The sequence below is a fragment of the Mustela erminea genome, chromosome 13, assembly GCF_009829155.1.
Source record: "Mustela erminea isolate mMusErm1 chromosome 13, mMusErm1.Pri, whole genome shotgun sequence".
Classification (NCBI taxonomy): Eukaryota; Metazoa; Chordata; class Mammalia; order Carnivora; family Mustelidae; genus Mustela; species Mustela erminea.
In genome coordinates, this window is record NC_045626.1 from 56,727,163 (window position 1) to 56,743,628 (window position 16,466).

General features: G+C 39.4%; 1 protein-coding gene across 12 annotated transcripts in view; it reads left to right on the forward strand.

The window, feature by feature from the left end:
* The window catches only part of PTPRM (protein tyrosine phosphatase receptor type M), a 761,675-nt gene that overhangs the window by 285,748 nt on the left and 459,461 nt on the right, over positions 1-16,466 (forward strand). For all 12 annotated transcript variants that reach the window (XM_032310611.1, XM_032310612.1, XM_032310613.1 and 9 more), the window contains one exon: positions 7,654-7,925. In XM_032310611.1, coding sequence (XP_032166502.1) covers positions 7,654-7,925 — 272 coding nt within the window. The remainder of the gene's footprint in view (positions 1-7,653; positions 7,926-16,466) is intronic.

The following is a 16,466-nucleotide window of genomic DNA, read 5'->3' on the forward strand; positions in this document are numbered from 1 at the left end:
CTTTCCATTCTTCCTTTGTGTCTTCCTTAACCAATTTCTTTCACAGCTAAAAGGATCAGCTTGATAGCCTTCATCGTTGGGTTAAGAAACTAGAGAATTTCTTTTCCTTCCTTTCTTTCAATTTGTCAATCTCTGTCTTTTTCTCCCATGTTAAGAAAAAAAAAATTACATACACTTGGGTACTTGGGAACCCAGTTTGCTCTACTACTCGAACTTTAAGCCTGTGCTACTTAGTGGCGTCTGCACATCAGAGCTGGTCAGCATACTGTTCCTGCCCATGACCACTATAGAAATTGAGAGCAAGTCTTCAGAAATTTTATAGAAATTTGACAAGAGTGTTTTTACAGTTATTTAATCTACTAAGAAATATGGGCTTGTGTTTTGCATGCCTTTTTATTGATTCTTTTTTGGAAGTCCATGTTTATTGCATTTTACATACATTTGATCTGAGATGCATCAGATATTTTTAGAAAAATGGTCGTTCATCGCAGGTGGTTCGAAAAGCACTTCTCTAGATAGCTGAATGGTTACAACTGGTATATATAGTAGGTCAGAAGAAAAACAGAATAGCCCTGTAAACTAGAGGCAGGATTTACACCAGCAAAAATGGAACTTGTAAACTTTCTATTTAGCTTTTGGGTTTTAAATCTACAAATTTGAAGACATGTCACAGAGAAGAAAAAGAAAATGAAGACAAAACAGCCAAAGAAGAGAAAGGCCAATGATCTGTGTACTTTTACTAAAATTAAGAGGCTTAAGAAGTGAATTTTAGAGTGACATTAATATTTGTGGGGGTGAGAAATTTTCCCTTCTCGCCTTTGTCAAGAGGAAATATTTTCTCCTGTGATTCAAGGCGGGCTTTTTTTGTTTGTTTTTGTTTTTTGGTTTTTGTTTTTTTGTTTTTTTGGCTTATCTAAGAATTAAATTGACATGAGACAAATTAACAGGAGAAAATAAAACTTAGTTACAGATGTACACAGGGCATTCCATAAGAATATGAAATCTACAAGGAGTCATGCAATTGGGGCTTATACACCATTCAGAGCTAAGAAAAGGAGGTGGTGATCAGAGACTTCAAAGGGAAGAAAAACAATTCACAGGAAGATGAGAAAGAGTAAGTGTTTGACAAACAAGTGTTTGCTGGGTCAGGCAGAAACAATGGGACATAGAGAAGATTGTTAACAGACTTTTCTAAGTTCCTTCCTATCCACCACACCTAATTCATATTATTTTCTATGGTGATGGCTCACTTTTTGGAGCAGCTCCTCTATCTAAATTCTTTTATTGAGTTAGGGGGAGGGTCAGAATTTCTTCCTGAGCCTTCCATTTCTTCACAATAATCCATATGTCAAAGAGACACACTTTGGGGTGGCAAATTTTGCTCCTTTACACCTTCTAGGTTCTTTGGCTGGTCTAGTAATTAAATTAATATCAATTAATATAACAAGAAATTAATATAAAACAGATTAAAAGGAGGAAACAAACAGAAGTTTAATATCTTGTATACTTCCTGTATATATGGGAGAGACCCTAGAAAAGGAACTTCCTGAAATGGCTGAAGCCCTGAACTTGAATAGCATCTTCAGCTAAAGGCCAAGGATGCTGGAAGTAGTGAATCAGGAAAGGAAAAGCAGTCAACAAGGATAAGGTTGTTTGTAAATTTGACAAGAGTTTCTAGAAATGTGGTTATCCCCACAGGGAGGAGACACTGTTACAAATGGAGTTTCCCCTAATAAGTGTCTCTTAGGCAAGGGTGACTTTTACTCAGTTTTGAAAACTTCACCTGTGTGTGCTGTTAAGAGTAACTAACTGCTACTAGGTGTTTATCCAAAGGATACAAACATAGTGATTCAAAGGGGCACCTGTACCCCAATGTTTATAGCAGCAATGTCCACAATAGCCAAACTATGGAAAGAGACCAGATATTGACAGATGAATGGATAAAGAAGATGTGGAATGTATATGCAATGGAATATTACTCAACCATCAAAAAGGATGAAATCCTGCTATTTGCAATGACATCGATGGAACTAAAAGGTATTAGGCTAAGTGAAATAAGTCAATCAGAGAAAGAAAATTATTATAGGATCACACTCATATGTGGAATTTAAGAAACAAAACGAACATAGGGGAAAGGGAAGGAAAAATAAAATAGGATGAAAACAGGGAGGCAAACTGAGAGTTGCTGGAAGGGAGGAGGGGAGGCAGATGGGGTAATTGGGTGATGGACATTAGGAGAGCATTTGGTGAAATGAGCACTGGGTGTTTTATGCAACTGATGAATCACTAAATTCTACCCCCGAAACTAGTCATACACTATGTGTTAACTAAATTGAATTTGAATAAAGAATTTTTAAAAACAGAGAAAGAAAAAAAAGAATAACCAGCTTAAAATAATCCCCATGCCAAAGAGACACATTTGGGGTGGAAGATCTGCTCCCTTGCAAGTTCATAAAATGCTGCTTCTCCACCAGCCAAAGTATTTAATAACACACATCATTCTCTCTTCCTGCTGGATGATGGAAAACACTCCCTTTTTTGTTGTTGGGCTCACAAAGTTTCTGAAATGTATGAAGAGAATTTATGCAATTTCCTTAGCTTTTAAAAATCTAGAGCCTCTACCACACCAATGCAAATTTTAATGATGGGGTAGAAGGGAATAACTAATTATATCTAGCTATTGCTGCTGTCATAAACAATGATGGAAGATAGTCCAGTCAAAAGCATTTGCCAGTGGATATGATTAAGCTAAATTTAATTCACCCAAAGATTCAAGAATGTGAATATTGCATGTTCTCATAGCGAAGTTTTCGTTTTCAGAGAAACCAAAATAATGATTCTTAAAGACCTTCAAAGTGTGCTTTTTAAAAAAAACTGCCCCTTTTGAAGCCAGCTCTATTACATGGAGTTCTTTTCATTTGCCTGCAATGTTATATTCTCTACTTCTACACTTGTGACTTAAGGGTGTTTTGTTATTTGAACACAGAATTTCTATGCTAATTTGAATTCTGATTTCTTTTATTTATTTGCCCAGTTGGAGTGTTTTTTGTTGGGGGAAAAAAAATTGAGGTAAGGAAGTACCTACTGAGGGAGACCCAATTAGCCTTTGAAAATGTATTTCCTCACAGTCAAAACATTGAAGCAGGAGGTGAAAATTAAACATTCAGCCATATAGGAATATTTTTTAAAAAACAGACTTAATAGTCTAAAATTGAATATAAATGCCTTGGATCCTTTAAACATTGGCGAGTTGACTTTACTTTCATAGCCGTTAGGTGATAAATTCAAACAATTAAAAGGCATCTCTTCCCTCCCACCTGCCATTTTTGTATGCCCAACTGGGAATTTACCCCCAGGATTCTGGTTTTGCCAGACTGCTAAGCATTAAGTGTTCACTCTTTCACATGTAAAGTTACCATAAGACAATATTGTAGAACCATCAGGAAATACTTGTGTTGGCTGAAATGTCATCTTCTCTACTTTGAAGCTGTGAGATAAGTCCTCGTGACCACATGTAGAAATAAAGATCCTTTTCCCAGAGCTTTAATGTAGAAGCAAGATCAACTGTGTTGAAGGTTTTGTAACCCTTTAATATTAATGTTCCTCTCTTAATAAAGTAGAGGAAACTTAAAAATTACCACTTAGATGAAATAGGATAGGACCAGGAAGGTTGTGATGTGGACAGGCAGAAATAATATCAAGTGAAATGTTAACAAATTGCAGATAATTTAAAGAAGCCACACATTTGGATGAGGTGTGAGGAAAACAAAGTCGTGGTAATGCTGGTCAACAATTTTTGAACTTGTGCTATTTGGCAAGCATTGTCCTAAGTATCCTTATACATTAATCATTAATTATGGGGGCTACATAAAAATACCAACTGAGGGGGAAAAAAAAGGATTTCTCAGGTGACCATATCCCAGAGAAGGGGTTTGGAAAAGAGAGACTTTTCTTCCAGAATCTTCCGTGTTGACCATAGTGTTGCTCAGGTGCCATTTCTTCTGTTGAAAGGTAGAAGAACTTTGCTTGTGACTAGTCAAAGCAGAATTGCTTCCTGAGGCCAGAACAGGTGAAGAAGATGGTGGGGATAGAGCAGGCATGTCCTCCAATACCACATCTATGTTCTTGGAAGATCTCTGACTCTTTTCACAGAATCACATACTGAAAATGATAGAGTTTGTGAGAGAAATGAGGTTGGGGCTGGTCACTCAGAAGCTATGCAGCTCTGTAGCTGGAGAACCAACATGAACAGTAACAACCCTCCAAAAACTCCTGGTCGCATCAACTCCCATCTGGCTTTCAGAATCCCAGTAACTCCTTCCTTCACTCTGTATCCTCAGGCTCTGGTTTTCGTCTTTCTACTGTAGTCAGTCCCTTCTAATAGAGATCACTTTCTGCCAACTTTCACTTTCTGCCAACTTAAAAATAGGGTCCAGGTTTTGTCTTCTTCATCAGTCAACGTTCTTTCCTTTTCAACTCAGGAGGGGAGCAGAAGCTCCAAGGTTTTTTCCTCTGTTCTTGCAGTTTCCCAGACAACTTTACAGAGTGGAGAGGATGGCTTTTGAAACCACTAAATTTCTTGTCACTTCTTCCCCTGAGTGGAGGCATTGTGCAAGAAAGGATCTTTGTTTAAAGGTCATCATGAGGCCCTTTATTGAGATCACTCAAAAACTTTAATGTCCTGCCAGAAGTCACACATGAACCCAAGGGACTTCTGTGTTAGATGGATGTCATGCCCCTATTTGCTAATCCCATTTGAGCTCATCTGCATCACCGAAGCATACCTGGTAACAAAAGAAACCATGTTTTCTGGCTTAAAAAGGTTAAAAGGAGAAAGGAGTATAAAATTACGATCATTTGAGTATTTATAACTTACAATACCTGCATTTCACCTCGACCTCAAGTTAAAAATGTCTGTATACTTTAGACATCGCAGACAGCCGACAGAGCATTTTGTGCTGGAATGGAGTATAATGGAGAATCGGTTGCACAGCTAGGAGAATAGTGTTTTAGGGATTCCTGGTGATTCCCTGAACAGTAATGGTAGGAAGCTATCCAGTTTATATCAACATGTGGAAAGAGACTTGTCTGTTTCAGCTTCACCCAGGCATCTAAACTAGATGTCACGGGATACAGGAAATACATGCTTCTGCCATCCTTTACATATGGTTGTGTTTACTACCCGTGGCTGCCTGAGTTTCACTGATGGAAACATTGCAAGAAGTACTTTCCTTGTACTAAAGGTTTTGGTGATTCAACGTTGACCTCAACGCCATGTCCTGGTCAGCCCTACCAGTAGGAAAATACATTGTAACTAGGTTGCAGATAACAGAGCCCCACATGATCAAATACGGAATAGATCTGCTTATATTTACCCAGAAAATTATGATTTTTAACTCATATCATAAACACGAACAGTCAGCTTTAGGTTTGTGAGGGGATTGGTCTACCTGCCTATTTTTAAGATTTTTTTTTTTTTTTTTACATTTAATAGAATCTGGCTCACCCGAATCATTTCAATGATATGCTCTTGCCACTTGTTTCCTCTCTGTGCCCCCAACTCATTCTTAAATCACATTTGTAGTTCTTCCTTATTACTGGAATATATGTTCCAGAGATAACCCTTCCCTTGTGGCTTGGCTTTCATATTTCCAGGTGCATAACATTCATCTTTTGAAAAATTGCTCTATTTTCAAAGAGCGACTGTAATTTTCCTTCACTGTCGCGAAGGGGTTTGTTTTCTTCATATACGCTCAAACAGCACATGAAGAAACATGGGGTTATTGGAGTGTAACAGGGTGAGTGATGGGCTGGAAGCTTAGGGGCTCAAAGTTTTGGTTTGGCCACTAGCTCATCCTAAAACCTGGGTAAACAGCTTCCTGATCTCTCTTTGACTCAATTCCGGTTTATCTTTAATGCCATTACTACTAGTTCCCCTTACACCAGGCACTGTAGAGCTAACAGCCATCAATAAACATTGTCTGGTATTGATTCCATAACAGTAGCCTATTAGTTTATAAAATATATACCTACATTTATGGTTTGTTTATTTCGTCCTCATAATAATTCTCTGAGAAAGGCTGTCTTCTGTTTTTGCTGTTTGGGAAATCACAGCTTGTAGACAAGAAAAGAAATCTGAGAAACAGACTGAGGGTTTTGGAGGGGAGGAGGGTGGAGTGTTGGGTGAGCCTAGTGGTGGGTATTAAGGAGGGCACATATTACATAGAGTACTGGGTGTGGTGTGTAAACAATGAATCTTGGAACACTGAAAAAATAAAATAAAATAAAATAAAAATCCACTTCTTCTAGTAGTGTATGTATGTTTTTGGTATTCGTTGAGTGTGTACTAAAATAAATATACACAAAAACATACATACACACACACACATCCTTGAAAATTATGGTTCATAATAATGGAAATTCTAAAAAGAATACTCAGCTGAGGAATAGTCTCCTCTCCCAATAGAAAACATGAGTCCAGCCATATGTGAGTAGTATTTCTTTTTTCATCTTTATGCTCCAAATTTAGGTGTTCTTTCCCCTCAGAGTTTCAATACATTTTTCCTCTCTGCCAGAAAGGCTTTATGATGTTCTGTTTTCCCTTTTATCTTAGAACATTTTGCTTTTATCTTTTTTTATGTTTACATAAAAACTTTACATTTACATAAAGAAAGATAAAAGCAAATATATGATATATAAAACTCATATAATTATTTTAATTGACATTTCTGTTGATCTAAGACATGATCTTAAACATGGGGACATGATCTTAGACAAGTGAAACAGTTGATGTCACGGTATCTGGAAAGCTTGAATCCACATGGAAACTCTTCAGCAGTCGTGGGTGGGCTGGTGGTTTGGATGTAAAGATACACATTGCTCATAGAGATTTCTGAGCACAACCATCCTCTGACTGGCACAACAATGGCATCAGTACACTCAGTCATTACCAGTCTTGAAAACACCTCCACTATCAAGAAGTCAGCTGTTATGGCAATGGGGAAGGGCTGGTGGCAATGAAATACAAGAAAGTTCTATTATATTGGCAACAGGGAGCATCATAGGGCCAGTAAAGTCTTTTAAGATTCCACAAATCAGGCCAATCTGTTCTCTCTCTCTCTCTCTCTCTCTCTCTCTCTCTCTAGGTTACATGAGAATATTAACGTGCTCAACTGCTGAATGGTGGAACCCTCACAGAGTAGTGTTGTCCCATAGCACCTTCTGAGATGATAGGAAGGTTCCACATGTGTGCTTTCCCAGTGTGGTAGCCATCAACCGCAGGAACCCATTCAGCACTAGAAGTGTGGCCAGTGTGGCTGAGGACCCAAGCTTTTCATATCACGGGTTTTTACTTAATTTCAATGTAAATAGCCACACATGGCTAGTGACTACCAGGTAATCAGTGCAGGTCAGCAAATTATGCATATTTTTGTTACTTAGGAGACGGAATGCAGTAAGTTCAAGGGACCTTTCCATTCACTGATATTGAGAATTCTTTAAGGTGAAAAGGTGTGAAAGAGACGGGGCTCTCAAAACCTAAGTAAGATCCATAGCATTGCAGTGTCAACCCACCATGTAAATGATGACGGCTTTGAGCGATGATCAGGAAGTAGTATTTCAGGTAGTAACTCTCCATTGATTTTCTTTCCACAGGCTCTTTCATGCTGGTGAACACATCTGGGAGACCTGAGGGGCAGAGAGCCCACCTCCTCTTACCTCAGCTGAAAGAAAATGACACCCACTGCATTGATTTTCACTATTTTGTATCCAGCAAGAGTAATGCTGCTCCTGGGTTACTCAACGTCTACGTGAAGGTCAATAATGGGCCTTTGGGGAATCCTATCTGGAACATATCTGGAGACCCTACCCGCACGTGGAACAGGGCAGAACTGGCCATTAGTACATTCTGGCCTAATTTTTATCAGGTACGCTCTTTGTTCTCATTTCCTGTTTTGATGCATCTTCTAACTTCTGAAAACACAGTTTTTATATTAGTATAATCAGAGAATGTGTAAGAAGTATAGGTGTTTTATAAATATCCATGTTAGGGAAGCATGGGCTATTTGCTAAGGAGTGTGTTAAGTCTTTATAGGTTACCTTAAGAAATGAGTAAAGAACTTGTTTATGGATATACTGTTTTAAGAAAATAAGAGAGGGGAAAACCCCCAAAATGTTGTTTTAAGTAACCTACAACATGGCAGGAAATGCTATCTAGAAGCGCAATGTTAAGTAAGGCATATTTGACCCACAGAGACATAGCACTTGAATCTCAAAGAGGAGAATCCTTCGTCATGAGTTGCTCTCAGGAGTAAATGAGTCATTAGGAAGTGAGCCTCATGGACCAGCTAGCGAGGTGCAGGATCCTGTTCCCATCCCTGTAAGCTATGGGAAGAAAAGAACATGCATAGACCTAAGTCCTTGTCATGGAGGGGCGGCTGTCCCATTCCTTGGGATGTTCTGTTAAGATCCATGTCACCCAGTTGGAGTTCTCATTGAAAGTAATGAAAGGATGGAGACCAGGAGCACTTAAGAAGTGGTACCGAAGGAACCCTGATTTCATGTCCCTTCTGGCAGAGAGTGATTTTTATCACAAGTATGTCCTGACTTAGGACCAAAGGTGGGAAAATAGTGACAATGGTAGTTTGTGCTTTTTCCCTTTTGTTGACAGCACCTTTAAAATATAACTTGAATTTGAGAATACTCAATTGATTTCAAGCTAAAAGGATTCATTAAGAGGATCGAGATATTTTGCTTTTCTCTTTCTTAATTCCTTTGGCTCGCTCAGGAGCCAGCTGGAACATGGATCCAAGACCATCTCTCATATTTAATTGAGGTGCTTGGCTAGACTCAGGGAAGGGGAAAACTTAGCCTCCTCAAGGGTTGCTTGTCTTCCTAATGGCAGGAACAACACCCAGGCATCCATTCTATGGGTTTGATGTTTGTTAGGGAAGATGCATCTATCCCAGTTTCTCTATCCCTGGATTTGATAATGGGAATAAATGGACTGTCACTGTTGTGCCTGATTTGTCTCTGTACCCTTATACCTGCAGCAGTTTCTAGAATTAAAGGATTTGAGAAATCTCATGTGTCTTGAATAGTACATATACAAATTGTTAAATTAAGTGGTATACACATAAATTGTTAAAATTTCTTAAAAGTACACTTGTTTTAAAAGTGCTAAAAATTTAGATAGGTCTAAATTAGTGATCTACTCTTAGCAATTCATCCCAAGGAAATAAGGAAGAATGTTTGCAAATAATTAACTATAAGGATTTTCATGGCAGTTTATTTATAATAATGAAAAATCAGAAACAGTATTATTTCCAACATTAGAGGGTTAGTTAATTTATGTTACCTCAGTATGAAAATGTATTTTGCAACAATTAAGAATAATGTCCTGGAAGACCATTTAATGATCTACTTTAAGCATTAAGTGGAAAAACTGGTATAAAACAATAAATTCCACAATTTAAATTTTATATATTATATTTTTAAATTTTCGAATTATATTTATATGACAAAATATATATATAATAACATATGTATGTGTGTGTGTGTATATATATATAAAATAAAATGAAGGCTAAAGTATATGCTGAAATAAACATATTAAAAAGTGGTATCTCCCTAGCTAATTGGGTAACAGGTGATTTGAACTTTTTTTCTTTATACTATTGGTCGGTCATATTCTAAGTTTTCTCCAATATATATGTACTATTTTTATACATAAAATTCAAAAGAATAAAAAAAGAAAAAAACGTTTTTCTTGCACAGGGAATATATCCTATTTATCAAATAACCTTTTTTACAACTATATTAGCAATCAGTGCTGTAATTTAAAAAAAATATGGCTCCAACAAAATTTTTTCTTCCATAGTACTAAAATGGAAGGAGAGGAAGTGGGTTTGGTTAAGCTAGACTTTTATGTGATAGACTAAGCTAAGGGGCTAAGTGTTTTTAGAAACTTCTTTTGGAGGAGACCTTCCCAGAGTAGAGAAGAAGTAGGTCTGTGATGTTCCCACTGCCCTTCTGGTACCTGCACTAAGGTTCTGCCTTAGCCTCCAGGCATCTGCAGGATTGAGGCAGTGGGACAAAATTCTAGGCAAGATCAGAAGGTAGGTCTGCTCAACTGTGCTTTTCACATCAACTGTGATTTTCCTCTCTTTCACGTTAACACTGCCCAGCCAACATCTCTAGGTGTGAACTCTCTTGGGCCCCTTACAGCCTCCAGAGTCTAATGCATTGATTTAGTTTTGACATTGACCACAATCCAGATCTTAAGTTGTGTTTTTGCCTTTGTCTAAGCTCAGGTTATGACAGAAAGACCAAGGACTGGGTGCTTCATGATAGACATTCTTTTTTCATGGTTGCAGAGCCTGTGAGTCCTGTAGGATTCTCACAGATTCAGTTCTTAATGAGGGCCCTCACCCTGCCTTGTAGATGGCTGCCTTCTTGTCTTCTCAGAGGGGGCTCAGTGGCCTTTCCTCTACGTGTGCATTGGGAGAAAAAGAGCTCCTGTCTTCATTCTTCTTATTTTTAGGCTGCTAATTTTGGGGGCTCCACCTTCATGATCTTATCTAAACTGAATTACCTCCCTAAAGCTCTATCTACAAATATCCTCACATTGTGAGGATATTTCCAACATATGGAAATGGGGAGGGACATATCATTCATCCATAACATATAGCACTTTATTTTTTTAAAAGATGCTTTTCACATTTTATTAAGTAGCTTTGATATAATGAGTTAGGATTGATGAATTAACTGTTTTAAAGATATTTCATGTTATAATATTATTTGGAATTGGGTAACATCATAGTAGAGTAGAACATATGGTTTGGGTTAAACAGAACTGATTAAAGTATCAGCCTTGTCTACTTATAAGTTTGGGCAACTGACTTAAACTTATGGAAACTCAGTAATTATGGGACTAAATATAAAAGCCATACAGGGTTTAAAGAGGAATGGAGAAAAGCACATTTAGAATGTTCTAGCCATTCCACAAATAGTAGTAGTTTATTGAGATTAAGATTAGGGTAGATAGAAGAAGGGAGATGGCTAATATCTGAGTGCTTTCTCCCTAAATCACTCCTTAAATGTGATTAGTGGAAAGGCAGAAGGACCTCAGTGAAAAGGGGTTACAGAAATGAATCCTTCCATGAACCTAGGTGAAATAAAGTGAACCAGATTTCTTTCCCTGCAGAACATCCCAGAACTTGCTGTCATACAAAAATGCAAGGTTAGGGGTGCCCGGGTGGCTCAGTGGATTAAGCCTCTGCCTTTAGCTCAGGTCATGATCTCAGGGTCCTGGGATCGAGCCCCACATCAGGCTCTCTGCTCAGTGGGGAGCCTGCTTCCCCCTCTTCCTCTGCCTGCCTCTCTTGTTAGGATCTCCCTCTCAATCTGTGTCAAATAAATAAATAGATCTTTTTAAAAAATCCTTAAAAAAACAAACAAACAAACAAACAAAAAAACCGAGGTGAGGTATTCTGAGTGTTTCAGGTATCAGCGTGCTCTGGACTCTCTACCATGGGAAGCAGGTGCTCAAAATACCTCTCATCTTGGGGACAGACGCACTGGGTTCCTTTCCTTTGTCCTGTCTTTAACTCTTTTTTGGTTGGGGATGCCCATTGGGTTTTGGCTACTACCCATTTGGTATTTCTCAACTTGGTCAGAGTCTGAGTTTTGCAGTTGTTGTATTTGGAGAGGTTTTCTCTAAAAGTAGACACAACTGTATCAAGCACTTTTGCTCAATAGTAAGTCTCCTTGAGCATCTCTCCTTTTCTAAGTCTTTCCCCTAAAGTTATCTTAACTTGGCATTTAGAGTATCAAAATATTTCTTAGCAAAGTGTTCTCACCATAGCAGTCCTTCTGTGGAGCTTGTCCTATTTTTAGGAGAATAGTATTCTACAAGTACAAATCACAATGGTAACCTGCATGGAATGCACCTAATTGTAGGTTAATTGCTGTTCGTTAAAATATAAATTGTCAAGTATTTGGTGATTAACACATGTTTAATTTCTTAATTACTGTTTGTCCTAATTGCTGCTACTTAGAACCTGCTCCTCTGTTGGGCGGCAGCAGTGAGCAGCCCTGGCTGCTTGCTCTCATAAGGGCACCAGGGCTAAGGGACCACTTCCTTTGATTTAGACCTTGACTTTCTGCCATGTTACCAATAGTATTTTCCTCTCCCAAACACCTTCTTGCTTTATTGTGCTAATGAAAAGAGAGAGAGAGAGAGAGAGAGAGAGAGAAGGATTCCACTTTGATTCTGTATCTTTCTCTTCTCTTTATTCTTTCCCATCCCTCAAATTTCTGGAGGCTATCTCTCTATTTCTCAGGGTATCTAACCCTGCCTGTACGCAGAGATGCCTGGGGAATCACCTACTCATGCCTTCTCCCTGCTTTTGGAATATAGTGGTAATGAATCCAGTCAGAGGCAAGGGAAGCAGTGATCTTTAAGGTAAGTGGTTGCTTTGACAAGAAAAAAAAATGCATCAATGGCTTTGAAGTCCCTTCCCCGTGCCTCTTAAGAAAGGGGTAGGGCTGGGAGCAAGTGGGAGGTGGTAAGAGGGAATGTGAAGACCGAGTCAGAATGTTGACAGTCTTACTATTTCTCTAGAGTCTCCCAATTCAAACAAATTCTTAGAGGTACAGAAGGGTCCTGGGACCCTAAGACCTGTTCTGAGTTCTCTGTGTAGTGAGGACGTAAAGGATCTTGGACTTTGCCAGAAGTTAAACCTTGATCTACCCGTTACCAGTCTGACATCTTTCCTGGTAGATGAGCAGCTGAGGGAGTAGGAATGACTGGGTCATTCCGTCTTTTACATTAAACTCCAGGCTTTATTCCCTATCCAGCAACCTTTGATTCTTTGCTGTATTTGCCTTCAGCCCACTTAATTTGCTAGAAAGTCACGGAAGGCTACTCTGAAAACATCAGCTCTATCTGCATTTGTTGCATGTATCACAGACCAATCTGTCAAAGCAACTAACTCAGAAACAAATAGATGATCCCTGAGCACTGCTGTGGCCAACTTCTCTATCCCAGGAAATCCTGAGGGGCTTGGACAAATCCAGAGCATAGTCCCCTGGCTGGGCTTGCCAATATTGTTGCCCAACACACTTGGATGGACTCCTCACAAGAGAAGCCAATAACTCCAGAGAAAGTTTGGAAAAGAGAAAGGGAGTAATATATGTTGGGTGCCAGCAGCCTGGGGAGGTGGTAAGCTCAAACCTTAACAACTGGTCGGTCTGCCCACAAGATGGACACCTAGAGTTTCACTGGGAGAGAATCTAGGCTACGTGCAAGAGAGCGGGCAGAGAGCACATGATGATGGATGGGGGTCAGTATGTGTTCAGTGGGTGATCATGGGCAGGGAAGGGGACATGTGGGATGTGGTCTTCTGGGCATTTTGCTGCTATCAAGGCATTTTGGTCTGGTGGTTGGAATGTTCCAGTTATTGCAAAATATTTTCATCAGTGCCTCAAGAAAGTTTGATCACAAGAACAGGCAGATAGACCAAAAGAAGTGGATACTGGGGAAGTTGGTGAAGTAGGGAAATCCCAAGCTCCCCTCATCGCATGGGTAAACCTAGAGAAAACCTAAATTAGTGTAAATAACAAGAAAATGACTTGAAGACTGACAGAATGGGCTCTCCATAGCTAACTGTGGAGAAGAGGCTACAGTTCTCCAAACTGGCTCCTACAAACACACCTGTGGAGACCCTGCTAACACCACATGCCCCGGCTTTGTGTTCTCCTTTGGACATGTCCATTCTAACCTGCCCTCTGTAGGAGGCAATTCCTCAGCAGTGCCAGAGGCATGACTGTATGCAAGCAGCCCTGGCAGGGGCCAACACCACTCCAGAGTGACTCCTGACTGTGGGAGAGGGGGAGATAACAACACACAACAGTTCACCTATGGCCCCAGCAGCAGGCTGAGGACAGACATGCGGTTGGCAGACAGGCTCCGCCCACCAATGAAAGCCTATCAGGGGACAGTGTAGGGAAAGCACCCTACCACTTGGTGTGACTGTAGCTCTGACAAACATCTGTTCTGACCCAACTCAAGCCCAAGGCAGCTCCAAACTGGGGCCTTAACAAGCATAGGGATCAAACCCTGCCCACCACAGGAAGAGGGAGCTACTACAGGTGACTGGACTGAAGGCAAATGCAGCTCAGCCACAATAACATGGCTCACAAGCAGGAGACACCCATGAAGAGCCAGGCTTTGGTCCACAGGGGACATTGCACCACAAAGCAGTGCAAGGCCTCTTGTGCATAAGGCCACTATTTTCAAGAGCATGAGATGTAGCTGACTTTCTTAAAACATAGAAACACAGAGTTAGACAAAATGAAGAGTTAGAGGACTATCTCCTAGATAAAAGAACAGGACAAAATCATGGCAAAAGAGTGAAACGAAATAGAGATAAGCAATGTGCCTGTTAGAGAATTTAATGGCCTTGAGAAAAGAGTGGAGGACCTCAGTGAGACCCTCAACAAGGAGACAGAAAATATAAAAAACACAGATGAAGAACTCAATAACTGAAATTAAAAATACACTAGAGGGAATAAATAGCAGATTTGAGGAAGCAGACGAACAAGTCAGTGAGCTAGAATACAAGAGGAATGGAAAGCAATCAAGCTGGATAGGAGAAAGAAAAAAGAATAAAAAATGAGAATAGGGATTCCATGCTCATGGATTGGAAGAATTAATATTGTTAAAATGCTGATATCACCCAAAGCAATCTACAGATTTAAGGTAGTCCCTATCAGAATACCAACAGCATTTTTCACAGAACTAGAAAAACAGCCCTAAAATTTGTATGGAACCACAAAAGACCCTGGACAGCCAAAGAAATCTTGAAAAAGAAGGCAAAGCTGGAGGCATCACAATTCCAGATTTTAAGTTATGCTACAAAGCTGTAGTAATCAAAACAATATGGTACTGGCACAAAAATAGACACATAGACCAATGGAAATGAACAGAAAGCCCAGAAAGAAACCTATGCTTATATGGTCAGTTAATCTTTGAAAGGAAGAATATGCAATGGGGAGAGAAGCAGCCTCTTCAACAAATAGTGTTCAAAAAACTGGATAGCTACATGCAAGAGAATGAAGCTGGTCCACTTTCCTACACCATACACAAAAATAAACTCAAAATGGATTAAGGACATGAATGTGAGAGCTGAAATTATAAAAGTCCTAGAAGAGAGCATAGGTAGTCATTTCTCTGACATTGGCCTTAACAACATTTTTGTAGATATGTTTCCTGAGGCAAAGGAAACAAAAGCAAAAATAAACTGTTGGGACTACATCAAAATAAAAAGCTTTTGTACAGTAAAGGAAACAATAATAATAATAATAAAAACAACAGACAACCTACTGAATGGGAGAAGGTATTTGCCAAGGATATTAATAGTAAGAGGTTAATATCCAAAATATATAAAGAAATTATACAACTCAACACCAAAAAGTCAAATAACCCAATTAAAAAATGAGAAGAGGACATTAAGAGATATTTGTCCAGGGGTGCCTGGGTGGCTCAGTGGGTTAAGTCGCTGCCTTCGGCTCAGGTCATGATCTCAGGGTCCTGGGATCGAGTCCTGCATCGATCTCTCTGCTCTGCAGGGAGCCTGCTTCCTCCTCTCCCTCTCTCTGCCTGCCTGTCTGCCTGCTTGTGAGCTCTCTTTGTGTGTCAAATAAATAAATAAAATCTTAAAAAAAAAAAGAGAGATATTTGTCCAAAGAAGACATCCAGATGGCCAACAGACACATGGAAAGATGCTCAACATCACTAGTCATCAGAGAAATGCAAATCAAACTCACAATGAGGTATCACCTTACACCTGTCAGAATGGTTGAAATCAAAAACACAAGAAACAAGTGTTGGTGAGAATGTGGAGAAAAAGAAACCTTCGGGACACCTGAGTGGCTCAGTGGGTTAAAGCCTCTGCCTCTGGCTCAGGTCATGGCCCCAGGGTCCTGGGATCAAGCCCTGCATCGGGCCCCCTGCTCAGCAGGAAGCCTGCTTCCTCCTCTCTCTGACTGCCTCTCTGTCTACTTGTGATCTCTATCTGTCAAATAAATAAATAACAAAATCTTAAAAAAAAAAAGAAACCTTCAGGTACTATTGGTGGGAATGCAAATTAGTGCAGCCCCTGTGGAAAACAGTGGCTCTTCAAATGATTAAAAATAGAATTACCATATGATCCAGTAATTCCATTACTACATATTTACCCAAAGGAAAAAAAAAACAAAAAAACTAATTCATAAAATTTGCAACATTATTTACAAAAGCCAAGATATGAAATCAACCCAAGTGCCCATTGATTGATGAATGGATAAAGATGTAATAGATATACACTATGGAGTATTACACAGCCTTAAAAAAGAATGGCATCTTGCCATTTGCAACAACATGGATGAAAGAGGATATATCACTAAGTGAAATAAACCAGTCAGAG